The sequence below is a fragment of the Salmo salar genome, chromosome 23, assembly GCF_965601325.2.
Source record: "Salmo salar chromosome 23, fSalSal1, whole genome shotgun sequence".
Classification (NCBI taxonomy): domain Eukaryota; kingdom Metazoa; phylum Chordata; class Actinopteri; order Salmoniformes; family Salmonidae; genus Salmo; species Salmo salar.
Window position 1 is genome coordinate 12,011,066 of NC_138313.1, and position 14,289 is coordinate 12,025,354.

General features: G+C 41.0%; 1 protein-coding gene across 1 annotated transcript in view; it reads right to left on the reverse strand.

Annotated features, from left to right (window-relative positions):
• Positions 1–1,236: 1,236 nt before the first annotated feature.
• Positions 1,237–14,289, reverse strand: part of LOC106583994 (pituitary adenylate cyclase-activating polypeptide type I receptor) — a 77,544-nt gene continuing 64,491 nt past the window's right edge. The window contains exons 5-13 of the mRNA XM_082967917.1: positions 12,137–12,234; positions 11,784–11,916; positions 10,549–10,702; positions 10,326–10,386; positions 10,104–10,173; positions 9,848–9,939; positions 9,306–9,435; positions 5,265–5,306; positions 1,237–4,871 (exon numbers count right to left, since the gene is read on the reverse strand). Coding sequence (XP_082824043.1) covers positions 4,593–4,871; positions 5,265–5,306; positions 9,306–9,435; positions 9,848–9,939; positions 10,104–10,173; positions 10,326–10,386; positions 10,549–10,702; positions 11,784–11,916; positions 12,137–12,234 — 1,059 coding nt within the window. The 3' untranslated portion in view covers positions 1,237–4,592. The remainder of the gene's footprint in view (positions 4,872–5,264; positions 5,307–9,305; positions 9,436–9,847; positions 9,940–10,103; positions 10,174–10,325; positions 10,387–10,548; positions 10,703–11,783; positions 11,917–12,136; positions 12,235–14,289) is intronic.

The following is a 14,289-nucleotide window of genomic DNA, read 5'->3' on the forward strand; positions in this document are numbered from 1 at the left end:
GGCCAATTTTGTCATCAAAGTCTGGCATTCTCTGTGCATTCAAGACAACTGGGAACTCGTAAAAAAATGAGGCCGAATCATGATGACGTCATTAATCTTCAGGTCATACTGTAGCTCTAGGATGAAGCCTGAGTTCCTGATTTAGAATTCAGAGTTGGATGACCGTTCAAAACGTATTTCCAGTTGAAGCTATTTTTTTCCAGAATTCACTGAAGTCAAGTTTTCGCAGTTCTGAGTTAACAGTTGTTTTGAGCATGGCACAAATCATGCTTCATTGACATCATGGCCAACGTTGAATGTTTATCATTTTAAACTTGTAAAAGAGACTCTTAATCCCAGATTTGGGACCACACAGCCACTCCACTGAATAGCAGGCTAGTGATTGCTTTGCAATGCTTGCAGTTAGCTACTGTCACTGATTGTTTCCAAACCACTCATTGTTGAATTTGCGATTTACAACTTGTGTAAGGTGTATGTCCAATGGCAGATGAGCACCGATACATTTGATCTATAATTTCTCTTCATATGACAAGGATTAAAAAGGATTTGCCAAAAAGTAGATTGTCGACTTGATTCATGATGATGACTGCTAGCTAAGATTTTGAAAGTATGATGTTGACATGATCAGTCCAATCACAGCTATAGATATAATGTGATTTGACGTCATTTTATCTGTGGCCAATGACATTGAGCCTTCTTGGATGGGCACTTCTAATGTAACTCTATGGCAGCACCCAAGGGGCTTGAATTTTCAAAGTCTACCGTTAGACTTGACAGTGACGTACTCTCCCCACGAGTAACAGAACACTGAGCTAATCGTGGCGCAACTGCGGCTTTATTAACTCAACGATTACTCTTTTTTTTTTATTACATTGTTTGCAAACTCATATGTGACATGTATTAATTACAAAATAACATGCAAAACTGTTTTATTTTTATTAAAAAATGTTTGCTAAAAATGTGGGGCTCAATACAGGTGGGGCTCTGCCCTGAATGACGGGTCGCCACTGATCGTAATAATGTAGCTAACCAGATAGTATAACAGGCAAAAATGCTAACAATTCTTTGTGGCTATCTGGCTAGCTAACAGTAGTAGCTAGCCAGTTAGCTCTATTGACTTACTATGGGATTGCAACCTACGCACACTACAGTGGGTATTGTAGGCAGGTAACCATGCCAAAATGAACACAGCATGCATTTATTAACATATCAAGATACAATACTGTAGTCAGGCAATACATGAGATGTGAACAGTGTAAGACACCGAATGAAGCTACTTTTGCAGTATCCTGTAAATGGCATACTCGTTTGAACCAGACAGCATCAGATAGATGGCCAACACGTAGAGAGATAGAGGGGTGCTGTTTTGCTCGCTCGGATGCTTTCTCCTGAGATACATTCAGCCTATTGCGAATTGAAGGAAAATTCTGAAACACATTTTTAGGGAAGCCTGGCTTCCCTTGACATCCATAAATACATGCCACTGCTTTCACTGCTGCAGTGTTTATGTGTCTTCTTGTTTTGATGTACATATTAAAGAGGTGTTGTATAATATTATTGCATTATTGACTTTAAGTCGCATTAAATGTTTTGGACATAAATGTTTGTGCTTTCTTGCCAATTTATGGCCACTCTCTCGCCTAACATGAACATGCCAATAGAAGTTGGTAAGACAGCACAAACAGATCTGGCACAAGGCTAGCCCTCTATTACTCATCCCAAAGAAACAGCATCTCACCAGAAACGTTCAGAAATATTATACGATTTAAACTCCTAAATAACAAAAAAGCTGTTTACACAGGAGCTCAAGTTCAAGTGATATATCCATTGATCCTTTCAAGAGGTAACAATTTCTCAGTCAATCAGATCAGTTCTATTTTCTTGTCACATTGTACAGTACCAATACTTCTGACTTTGTTCCTGTTCAGAAAATGTACACTACATTACCAAAAGTATGCGGACACCTGCTCGTCGAACATCTCATTACAAAATAATGGCCATTAATATGAAGTTGGTCCCCCTTTTGCTGCTATAACAGCCTCCACTCTTCTGGGAAGGTTTTCCACTAGATGTTGGAACATTGCTGCAGGGACATTCAGCCACAAGAGCATTAGTGAGGTTAAAATATGACTCTACAGTGCTCCCTTGTGGAGAAATGCAATTATTGACAGCAAGAAATAAACAGACACATTAATTCAAAGAACTGTACATTTTCCCAACTACACAATAGAAATATCTGAAAACATACGCATACTGTACAGTTTTAACGTATTGACAAATAAATATTTTAATACAATAACCATTCTCTAAAATGTAATGATAGCACATAAAGTATGTAACAACACATCTTCTTTGCAATTGTTTAAATATAAAATGTATATATTTCTTTTTCAAGTATGTCATATTTTATTTGATTAATCTACTCATTTTATTATATAAACCTATTACCTACAGTACAGTTACATATATGATGCAAAAATATTTGATTGATCATAATGAAATCATTAAGATGTGTTGTCTAGGTATATACAGTGCCATGAAAAAAGTATTTGCCCCTTTGTAATTTTACATATTTTTGATACTGAATGTTATCAGAACTTCAACCAAACCTAATATTAGATAAAGGGAACCTGAGTGAACAATAACACAACAATTACATATTTATTTCATAAACAAAGTTATACAACACTCAAAAAGTAATTGTGAAAAAGGAATTGCCCCCTTACATTCAATAGCTGTTTGCGCCACCTTTAGCTGCACTTCCTGTAGTTGTTGATCAGTCTCTCAAGTTGATGTGAGCACACAAGAATTTTGGCCCACTGTTCCATGCAGAACTGCTGTAACTCAGCGACATTTGTGAGTTTTCAAGCATGAACTGCTCGTTTCAAGTCCTGCCACAACATCTCAATTGGGATTAGGTCTGGATTTTGGCTAGGCCATTCCAAATCTTCAAATTTGTTGCTTTTTAGGCATTTTCATGTCGACTCCGTACAGGAGTCGCAGCCATGAGACAAGACTGTAACTACCAATTGAATACCATGAAAAAGGGGTAAAAGTTAAAAAATTATAATAATAAGTATACCATTTTTTAAACTCAGGTTCCCTTTATTTAATATTTGGTTTTGGGTGAAGATCTGATAACATTCAGTATAAAAGATATGTAAAAATGTAGAAAGGGGGCAAATACTTTTTCATGGCACTGTATTGTATAGATTGCTCAAATATTATATTTTATATAAATACATTGAAATTGGTATTTATAAAATCTGGAAAACAGATTGAGGAAAACAGGAGTGCACAGTTTCAAAAACACAACCATTCTAGACTATATAATTCATTCATTCATGTCAATTTACACATCTATTATTAATCACAAAAAACAAGAGGGTCTAAATAAATCATTTTACAGTGTAGTGCTCCAGATGTGCTAGTGCACTGTGCAACATGTTGCAATACAATCCATAAGGTATAAGTGGCGGTGGTGTAATGTACTTAAGTAAATATACTTGAAAGTACTACTTAAGTAGTTTTTTGGGGTATCTGTACTTTACTGTACCATTTATATTTTTTACAACTTTTACTTTTACTTCACTATATTCCTGAAGACAATTATGTACTTTTTACTCCATGCATTTTCCCTGACACCCAAAAGTGCTCGTTACATTTTTTATGCTTAGCAGGACAGGAAAATTGTCTAATTCACACACTTATCAAGAGAACATCCCTGGTCATACGTACTGCCTCTGTTCTGGCGGACTCACTAAACACATGCTTTGGTTGTAAATGATGTCTGCGTGTTGGCGCATGCCCCTGGCTATCCGTAAATAAAAAAACAAGTAAATGATGCTGTCTGGTTTGCTTTATATAAGGAATTTTAAATAATTTATACTTTTACTTTTGATACTTAAGTATATTTAAAACCAAATACTTTTTTACTTTTACTCAAGTATTATTTTACTGGGTGACTTTCAAATTTACTTCAGTCGTTTTCTATTAAGGTATCATTTACTTTTACTCAAGTATGAAAATTGGGTACTTTTTCCACCACTGATAAGTGGTCGTTCTTCTCTGTACACTTCAGGTTGATGAGGGGAGAGAGGTCAGTTGAACATGGACTATATAGGGAATAAGGTGCCATTTCAGACGCAGACACTGTTTGATTTCTTACTACTCTGGATACAAGCACAGTCCACTAGAGTCTCGTGACTAGAGCACACAGCCAGCAAGCCCATGTCTGGCAAAAATACCAGCAAACCACCAAAACACAGCACCGTTCGAAATGCCCTGACACACAAGGCTGTGTATATCATTGTACTATGAAACATACTGTATATTGTAGATACTATAAGGATTGCTTCAGTTGGGAATCTGGTCAAACTGTGGCAATTGAGATATAGGGACTCAAGGATTTTTCGGGTGGAGTTTTTCGTCAGTCTGTGGAACCCCCCAGCCAAGCCAATCAGTCAACACAACAGATACCTCAATCTATAGAACATAATTCAAAGAGAGACCTCTCTAGAGGCAGTTCTATCTGATATTTGGGGATTGCAGGAGAAGGAGAAGGAAAAGAGAGAGATCTATTTTTTGTTCACTCAGACAGTGTGTGTGAGTGTGTCGGTGCAGGTGGAATCAGAGTTGTGTGTCAGAGTTGTGTGTGTGTCGTCACAGATTGAGACAGAGCTGTGTGTGTGTGTGTCGGTGAGTGTGTGTGTATCACTGATGCAGGGCAGCTCACTGGGGGAGGACTTCTCCAGCACAGAGATCTGTGTGACGGTGGAGCTCTCTGTGAAGAGGGTGCGTCTTGTCCTACTGTAGCTCATATAGCCCTCCGTCTGCCACTTCCACAGACGCTTCTTCAGCTCCGCCTGCACCTAGAGACATACACAGAGACATACACAGAGACACACACCACACACACACACACACACACACACACACACACACACACACACACACACACACCACACACACAGAGCGAGAGCGATAGAGAGAGTGAAATAGTTGTAGGGGGAGAGAGATTTGTTGGGGGGGAGAGAGAGACAGATACAGCGAGAGAGAGAGAGAAAAGCTCTCATTTAAAAGCACATTGAGAGGGCTGTACACGGCGTACAGTACTTAAAATAATCTGGACATCAGAGACTTGAGAAAGCAGTCAATTATAAGAATTTGGGATTATCATCTTCGTCTCTGCAGTAAGAACACTGCGTGTTAATCAAAATTCTAATTCTTGTCATTCTAATTATGTTGGTAACCCCCCTGCTTACTTCTCCATTCAGGAAACAGTAGAGCAGAGCCACAACAAAGCCCTAAGAAGAAGGAATAGAAAGTGAGTTGTACTGTACATCAGGCCATTTTGACTAGCTACGTTATTACAAGATCATATACAGTTGCAGTCGGAAGTTTACATACACCTTAGCCAAATACATTTAAACTCAGTGTTTCACAATTCCTGACATTTAATCCTAGTAAAAATTCCCTGTCTTAGGTCAGTTAGGATCACCACTTTATTTTAAGAATGTGAAATGTCCGAATAATAGTAGAGAAAATGATTTATTTCAGCTTTTATTTCTTTCATCACATTCCCAGTGGGTCAGAAGTTTACATACACTCAAGTAGTATTTGGGTAGCTGTCACGACTTCTACTGAAGTCGATGCCCCTCCTTGTTCGAGTGGTGCTCGGCGGTCGACGTCACCGGTCTTCTAGCTATCACTGATCCATTTTTCATTATCCATTGGTTTTGTCTTGTTTATTTTCACACCTGGTTCCAATCCCATTCATTACCTGTTGTGTATTTAACCCTCTGTTTCCCCTCATGTCCTTGTCCGAGATTGTTTGTGTTATTATGTTCGTGTTGTTTATTTAGGTGTGTGACGGGTATGTGTACCCATGTTGATTTTTTATGTATTCTATTTTGGAGTTTGTTTGAAAGTTTATTAAACTACTCCGCTTATATGAAGTTTGTTTCTCCTGCGCCTGACTTCCCTGCCACCTACACACACGACGTTGACAGTAGCATTGCCTTTAAATTGTTTAACTTGGGTCAAACGTTTCGGGTAGCCTTCCACAAGCTTCCCACAATAAATTGGGTGAATTTTGGCCCATTCCTCCTGACAGAGCTGGTGTAACTGAGTCAGGTTTGTAGGCCTCCTTGCTCGCACATGCGTTTTCAGTTCTGTCCACAAATTGTCTATAGGATCTAGGTCAGGGCTTTGTGATGGCCACTCCAATACCTTGACTTTGTTGTCCATAAGCCATTTTGTCACAACTTTGGAAGTATGCTTGGAGTCATTGTCCATTTGGAAGACCTATTTGCGACCAAGCTTTAACTTCCTGACTGATGTCTTGAGATGTTGCTTCAATATATCCACATAATTTCTTGCCCTCATGATGCCATCTATTTTGTGAAGTGCACCAGTCCCTCCTGCAGCAAAGCATCCCCACAACATGATGCTGCCACCCCCGTGCTTCACGGTTGGGATAGTGTTCTTCGGCTTGCAAGCCTCCCCCTTTTTCCTCCAAACATAACGATGGTCATTATGGCCAAACAGTTCTATTTTTGTTTCATCAGACCAGAGGACATTTCTCTAAAAAGTACAATCTTTGTCCCTATGTGTAGATGGAAACCGTAGTCTGGCTTTTTTATGGCGGTTTTGGAGCAGTGGCTTCTTCCTTGCTGAGCGGCCTTTCAGATTATGTAGATATAGGACTCGTTTTACTGTGGATATAGATACTTTTGTACCTGTTTCCTCCAGCATCTTCACAAGGTCCTTTGCTGTTGTTCTGGATTGATTTGCACTTTTCGCACCAAAGTACGTTCATTTCTAAGAGACAGAACGCGTCTCCTTCCTGAGCGGTATGACGGCTGCGTGGTCCCATGGTGTTTATACTTGGGCACTATGGTTTGTACAGATGAACGTGGTACCTTCAGGTGTTTGGAAATTGCTCCCATGGATGAACCAGACTTGTGGAGGTCTACAATTTTTTTTCTGAGGTCTTGGCTGATTTATTTTGATTTTCCCATGATGTCAAGCAAAGAGGCAGTGAGTTTGAAGGTAGGCCTTGAAATGCATCCACAGGTACAACTCCAATTGACTCAAATGATGTCAATTCGCCTATCAGAAGCTTCTAAAGCCATGACATCATTTTCTGAAATGTTCCAAGCTGTTTAAAGGCACAGTCAACTTAGTGTATGTAAACTTCTGACCCACTGGAATTGTGATACAGGGAATTATAAGTGAAATAATCTGTCTGTAAACAATTGTTGGAAAAATTACTTGTATCATGCACAAAGTAGATGTACTAACCGACTTGTCAAAACTATAGTTTGTTAACAAGAAATTTGTGGAGTGGTTGAAAAACAAGTTTTAATGACTCCAACCTAAGTGTATGTAAACTTCCGACTACAACTGTATTACGTCAAAATACACTTATTCAGAGAGCCTCATCCCCAACACACGTTGCACGTCACATGCTGTACATCACATAAACACACATACGTGAGCAGGCACGCGATACGGGCACTCACACACACACACACACACACACACACACACACACACACACACACACACACACACACACACACACACACACACACACACACACACACACACACACACACACACACACACACACACACACACACACACACACACACACACACACACCTACCTACCTACCTACCTACAGTAAGGGAAAAAAGTATTTGACCCCCTGCTGATTTTGTACGTTTGCCCACTGACAACGAAATGATCAGTCTATAATTTTAATGGTAGGTTTATTTGAACAGTGAGAGACAGAATAACAACAAAAAAATCCAGAAAAACACATGTCAAAAATGTAATAAATTGATTTACATTTTAATGAGGGAAATAAGCATTTGACCCCCTTTCAATCAGAAAGATTTCTGGCTCCCAGGTGTCTTTTATACAGGTAACGAGCTGGGATTAGGAGCACACTCTTAAATGGAGTGCTCCTAATCTCAGTTTGTTACCTGTATAAAAGACACCTGTCCACAGAAGCAATCAATCAATCAGATTCCAAACTCTCCACCATGGCCAAGACCAAAGAGCTCTCCAAGGATGTCAGGGACAAGATTGTAGACCTACACAAGGCTAGAATGGGCTACAAGACCATCGCCAAGCAGCTTGGTGAGAAGGTGACAACAGTTGGTGCGATTATTCGCAAATGGAACAAACATAAAATAACTGTCAATATACCTCGGCCTGGGGCTCCATGCAAGATCTCACCTCGTGGAGTTGCAATGATCATGAGAACGGTGAGGAATCAGCCCAGAACTACACGGGAGGATCTTGCCAATGATCTCAAGGCAGCTGGCACCATAGTCACCAAGAAAACAATTGGTAACACACTACGCCGTGAAGGACTGAAATCCTGCAGCGCCCGCAAGGTCACCCTGCTCAAGAAAGCACATATACATGCCCGTCTGAAGTTTGCCAATGAACATCTGAATGATTCAGAGGACAACTGGGTGAAAGTGTTGTGGTCAGATGAGACCAAAATTGAGCTCTTTGGCATCAACTCAACTCGCCGTGTTTGGAGGAGGAGGAATGCTGCCTATGACTCAAAGAACACCATCCCCACCGTGAAACAAGGTGGTGGAAACATTATGCTTTGGGGGTGTTTTTCTGCTAAGGAGACAGGACAACTTCACCGTATCAAAGGGACGATGGACGGGGCCATGTACCGTCAAATCTTGGGTGAGAACCTCCTTCCCTCAGCCAGGGCATTGAAAATGGGTCGTGGATCAGTATTACAGCATGACAATGACCCAAAACACACAGCCAAGGCAACAAAGGAGTGGCTCAAGAAGAAGCACATTAAGGTCCTGGAGTGGCCTAGCCAGTCTCCAGATCTTAATCCCATAGAAAATCTGTGGAGGGAGCTGAAGGTTCGAGTTGCCAAACGTCAGCCTCGAAACCTTAATGACTTGGAGAAGATCTGCAAAGAGGAGTGGGACAAAATCCCTCCTGAGATGGGTGCAAACCTGGTGGCCAACTACAAGAAACGTCTGACCTCTGTGATTGCCAACAAGGGTTTTGCCACCAAGTACTAAGTCATGTTTTGCAGAGGGGTCAAATACTTATTTCCCCCATTAAAATGCAAATCATTTTATACATTTTTTGACATGCATTTTTCTGGATTTTTGTTGTTGTTATTCTGTCTCTCACTGTTCAAATAAACCTACCATTAAAATTATAGACTGATCATTTCTTTGTCAGTGGGCAAATGTACAAAATCAGTAGGGGATCAAATACTTTTTTCCCTCACTGTACCTACCTACCTGGAAGGATCCCAGACCCAGCTCTATGAAGATGCGTGCCTCCTTTCCTGTGTTCTCTGGTAGGAAGGCAAACACCATGTAATGCATCCCAAACAGAGGGATCAGGAACAGGGTGGACTTAGCCAGCCTCCTGAACACACACACACACACACACACACACACACACACACACACACACACACACACACACACACACACACACACACACACACACGCACACGAGAGAGAATAATCACAATAATGTATTTGTGTCAACGTGTGTGAACTTGAGTGTTCTGTGCACCAGAACGACAATTAACACTCTAGGCCAATGCCTAGGCATTTGTTGAGGGAGCCATTACAACTGTTCTGGTCTGAAATGTACTCATCACGCAAGCATGGTCACTGAACCACCATTGTTATATATATATATGTGTGTGTGTGTGTGTGTGTGTGTGTGTGTGTGTGTGTGTGTGTGTGTGTGTGTGTGTGTGTGTGTGTGTGTGTGTGTGTGTGTGTGTGTGTGTGTGTGTGTGTGTGTGTGTGTGGAGGGGAGGACTCACATGAAGTGGCCTGTGTTGTGGCCCCTGACACCGGGAGATTTTAGCTTCTGGACCAGAATACGGATCACATTAATGAAGATGATGAAGTTGACCTTAAGCAGTGGAGAAAGAGGATGAGTTAGGGCTGAATACTTTACAACACAGGGTGGGTTAGGGTTAGAGATGAGGCTACGGGTAGGTTTAGGGTGGAGACTAGGGTCAGGGTTAGATTTGAGGTTAGGGTTAGGTAAGGTTAGGTGAGTGTTAGGCTACTCACCAGCAGTGATGCAGTTATAGGCCCTTTGATAATCCACCAAATGAAGGCCACATCGGTGTCGTCCCAGCAACTACATTGGGACAGAACAACATGATATCGGACAGTACTGTATTCATACCAATCTCCAACAGTATTACATTAGGATTCATGTATGAATATATAGGCTACATGACAATATCAATTCAGAGTAAATTCAAAGCAAATGCTAGTTTCCATACTTACCCTCTGTTATCATAGAAGTTTCGTGTCAGAACCCACACCAACAATATTGTGGTTGGGAGACCTAATAGACACAGAGAATGGACAAACATCAGCGAGATGTTGTAACAAAGCCATGCCTCTTTGAGTTGTTGAGGAGAGAGGGAGAAGGGAAGAGAGGAAAAGAAAGAGAGGTGTTTGCGAAAGACAGAAAGAAAGAAAGGACCGATTGAGAAAAGTCACCTACCCCAGCCGATGAGTATGTACCACCAGAAGTACTTATTGTGTGAGACGAAGGTGAGGGCAAGGAGGGTCTGGAGGTACATGCCCTCGACCAGCAACCAGAAGTAGTTAGCCAGGATGCTGAACTGGAAGAACGCCACTGCTGATTTACACGCCGTCTGCAGGAGAACACAATATACACACACTCAAAAAAATGTTGTGCTGTTTGGCTGACCCAATTGCTTGGTTACAGGCATTGGGTCACTTAGTTGTTGAATTGTTTTCTTTAAAAAGACAAATGTTGGGTTGTTGATGCTGGGTTATTGAGATATGACCCAGTGGGTCAGATCAGAAGACTGGAGGTGTGGCTTAGTAGGGGCGTGGCTGCCACATAGTTATTTTTGGCCAGCCGTGAAAGTAAATGTCATTCCGGTTCATCTGTTCCGGTTCACTGACAGTTTTGTAGTTTTAATGAGGCTTACAGAAGTGTATGAGTTCCACAAAAGACAATGCATATCCCAATGTTGGGATCGTTACCACTTTGTTACAATATGTAAATAATAATGTTATTAACTTTATATTAGAATACGCAATGTGCAACAATATTCAAGGAAAATTTAAATTAGCAAATTACCTGCACACTGCCACCTCCACCCCTCCCCTTCACCCCTCGGGTGCCCCATCCACCATGCCAATGACTCCCTGAGATACAATCACACTTTCACACCTTTCTATACTTCTATAGTTGACTCTCTATTGCCCCGATCTCCTCTCTATGCTGTGGATTTACTTTCTAAGTATAGAATGCCCCATCGCCTTGTCTATACACACAGCTCTTTTCTCTCGACTGGACGACTCGCTCTGTTTAGAAGCATGTATCAGCATAAAATATACTGAGGAGAAAGTCTCGACTCGCTCTGTCTCACAGACTCATTTCAATATGTTAAAATGTGTTCCAGTGAGATAATGTTCACAATCTCACCATCTCACGCTGTTCACATACAACAAGATGAGTCATACACGGAAGGCAATGACATTCAAAGGAGGAAAGGGCTAGGATGAAGACTTATAATGTTTCAGGAACTTAGTAAAGATCAGTGGGATACTCTATGAACTTACATGAAGTTAATGTAGATACGGTATAGAATATCTAAATATGTGGTGGTGTAAGATGTAGAAGTCACAGGGAGTTAGAGACAGTATTGGGACATTAAGTCCAGTATAGTAAGTGTCCTTTGTTGATGACATCATGGCACTCACAGTGGACATGAAGCAGTGGTCGAAGTTCTCATCAGCAAAAAGAACCCCATCCTTGATGAAGACGGCACTGGCTCTCAGGATGAATGAGGAGAAGAGGTTGATGTGGATGTAGTTCCTGGTACAGTGGAACTTCCTGTACGGGTGAGTTAACTTCTTGTTAAACTGACCTCATTTTCTGTCAGGCGAGTTTAGAGGGTCCATGTTTGCAAATGTTTTCCTATACAATATATACTGTATCATTATAAACTATAGTACCTATATGAATGCAGTCCATTCTTACAGTATTATCTATTTATCATGTATCTGTCTATCTCTTAGGAACTAATGTTGGACTGAGTATGTCCTAGTGTTACCTGAACACAGCGAAGACAAAAATGGCTGATATGAGGGAGATGAGGGAGGTGGCGTATCCAGCAGTGTACACCTGACTGATGGTCAAAAAGTATGTTGTCTGGAAATCAACAGGAGAAAGGTCAGAAAGAAACATATAATACTGGTTTTAGTTTTTTGGGGGGTTTCATTTATTCGCTCCAGAGAAAACTAGTGAAAGACAAAACAGTACAGATAGAAAAATGGGAAAAATGGTGTGCAAGTGAAGTTGGAAACCAAAAAGGGCTTACGGTGCATTTGGAAAGTATTCAGACCCCTTGACTTTATCCACATTTTGCTACGTTACAGCCTTATTATAAAATGGATTAAATTGTTTTTTTTTTCCATCATCAATCTACACACAATACCCCATAATGACAAGAAAAAACAGGTTTTAAGAAATATCATATTTACATAAGTATTCAGACACTTTGCTCAGTACATTGTTGAAGCACCTTTTGCAGCGATTACAGCCTTGGGTCTTCCTGGGCATGACGCTACAAGCTTGGAACACCTGTATTTGGGGAGTTTCTCCCATTCTTCTCTGCAGATCCTTTCAAGCTATGTCAGGTTGGATGGGGAGCGTCGCTGCACAGCTTTTTTCAGGTCTCTCCAGAGATGCTTGATCGGGGTCATGTCCGGGCTCTGGCTGGGCCACTCAAGGACATTCAGAGACTTATCCCGAAGCCACTCCTGCATTGTCTTGGCTGTATGCTTAGGGTCGTTGTTCTGTTGTAAGGTGAACCTTCGCCCCAGTCTGAGGTTCTGATCGCTCTGGAGCAGGTTTTCATCAAGGATCTCTCTGTACTTTTCTCTGCTCATATTTCCCTCAATCCTGACTAGTCTCCCAGTCCCTGCCGCTGAAAAACATCCCCAAAGCATGATGCTGCCACCACCATTCTTCAAGGATGGTGCCAGGTTTCCTTCAGACGTGACGCTTGGCATTCAGCCAATCATTAGACCAGAGAATCTTGTTTCTCATGGTCTGAGAGTCCTTTAGGTATTTTGGTATTTGCTTTTTATTAAGATCCCCATTAGCTGCTGCAAAAGCAGCAGCTACTCTTCCTGGGGTCCACACAAAACATGAAACATAATACAGAATGACATAATACAGAACATCATTAGACAAGAACAGCTCAAGGACAGAACTACATACATTTTTTAAAAGGCACACGTAGCCTACATACAGTTGAAGTCGGAAGTTTACATACACTTAGGTTGGAGTCATTAAAATTCATTTTTCAACCACTCCACAAATTTCTTGTTAACAAACTATAGTTTTGACAAGTCGGTTAGGACATCTGTTTTGTGCATGACACAAGTAATTTTTCCAACAATTGTTTACAGAAAGATTATTTCACATATAATTCACTGTATCACAATTCCAGTGAGTCAGAAGTTTACATACACTAAGTTGACTGTGCCTTTAAATAGCTTGGAAAATTTCCGAAAATTATGTCATGGCTTTAGAAGATTCTGATAGTCTAATTTACATAATTTGAGTCAATTGGAGGTGTACCTGTGGATGCATTTCAAGGCCTACCTTCAAACTCAGTGCCTCTTTGCTTGACATCATGGGAAAATCAAAATAAATCAGCCAAGACCTCAGAAAAATTAATTGTAGACCTCCACAAGTCTGGTTCATCCTTGGGAGCAATTTCCAAATGCCTGAAGGTACCATGTTCATCTGTACAAACAATAGTAACCAAGTATAAACACCATGGGACCACGCAGCCATCATACCGCTCAGGAAGGAGACGCGTTCAGTCTCCTAGAGATGAACGTACTTTGGTGTGAAAAGTGCAAATCAATCCAGAACAGCAGCAAAGCCTTGTGAAGATGCTGGAGGAAACAGGTACAAAAGTATCTATATCCACAGTAAAATGAGTCCTATGTCAACATAACCTGAAAGGCTGATTAGCAAGGAAGCCAGACTACGGTTTGGAACTGCACATGGGGACAAAGATTGTACTTTTTGGAGAAATGTCCTCTGGTCTGCTTAATCAAAAATAGATATGTTTGGCCATAATGACCATCGTTATGTTTGGAGGAAAAAGGGGGAGGCTTGTAAGCCGAAGAACACATCCCAACCGTGAAGCACGGGGGTGGCAGCATCATGTTGTGGGGTTGCTTTGCT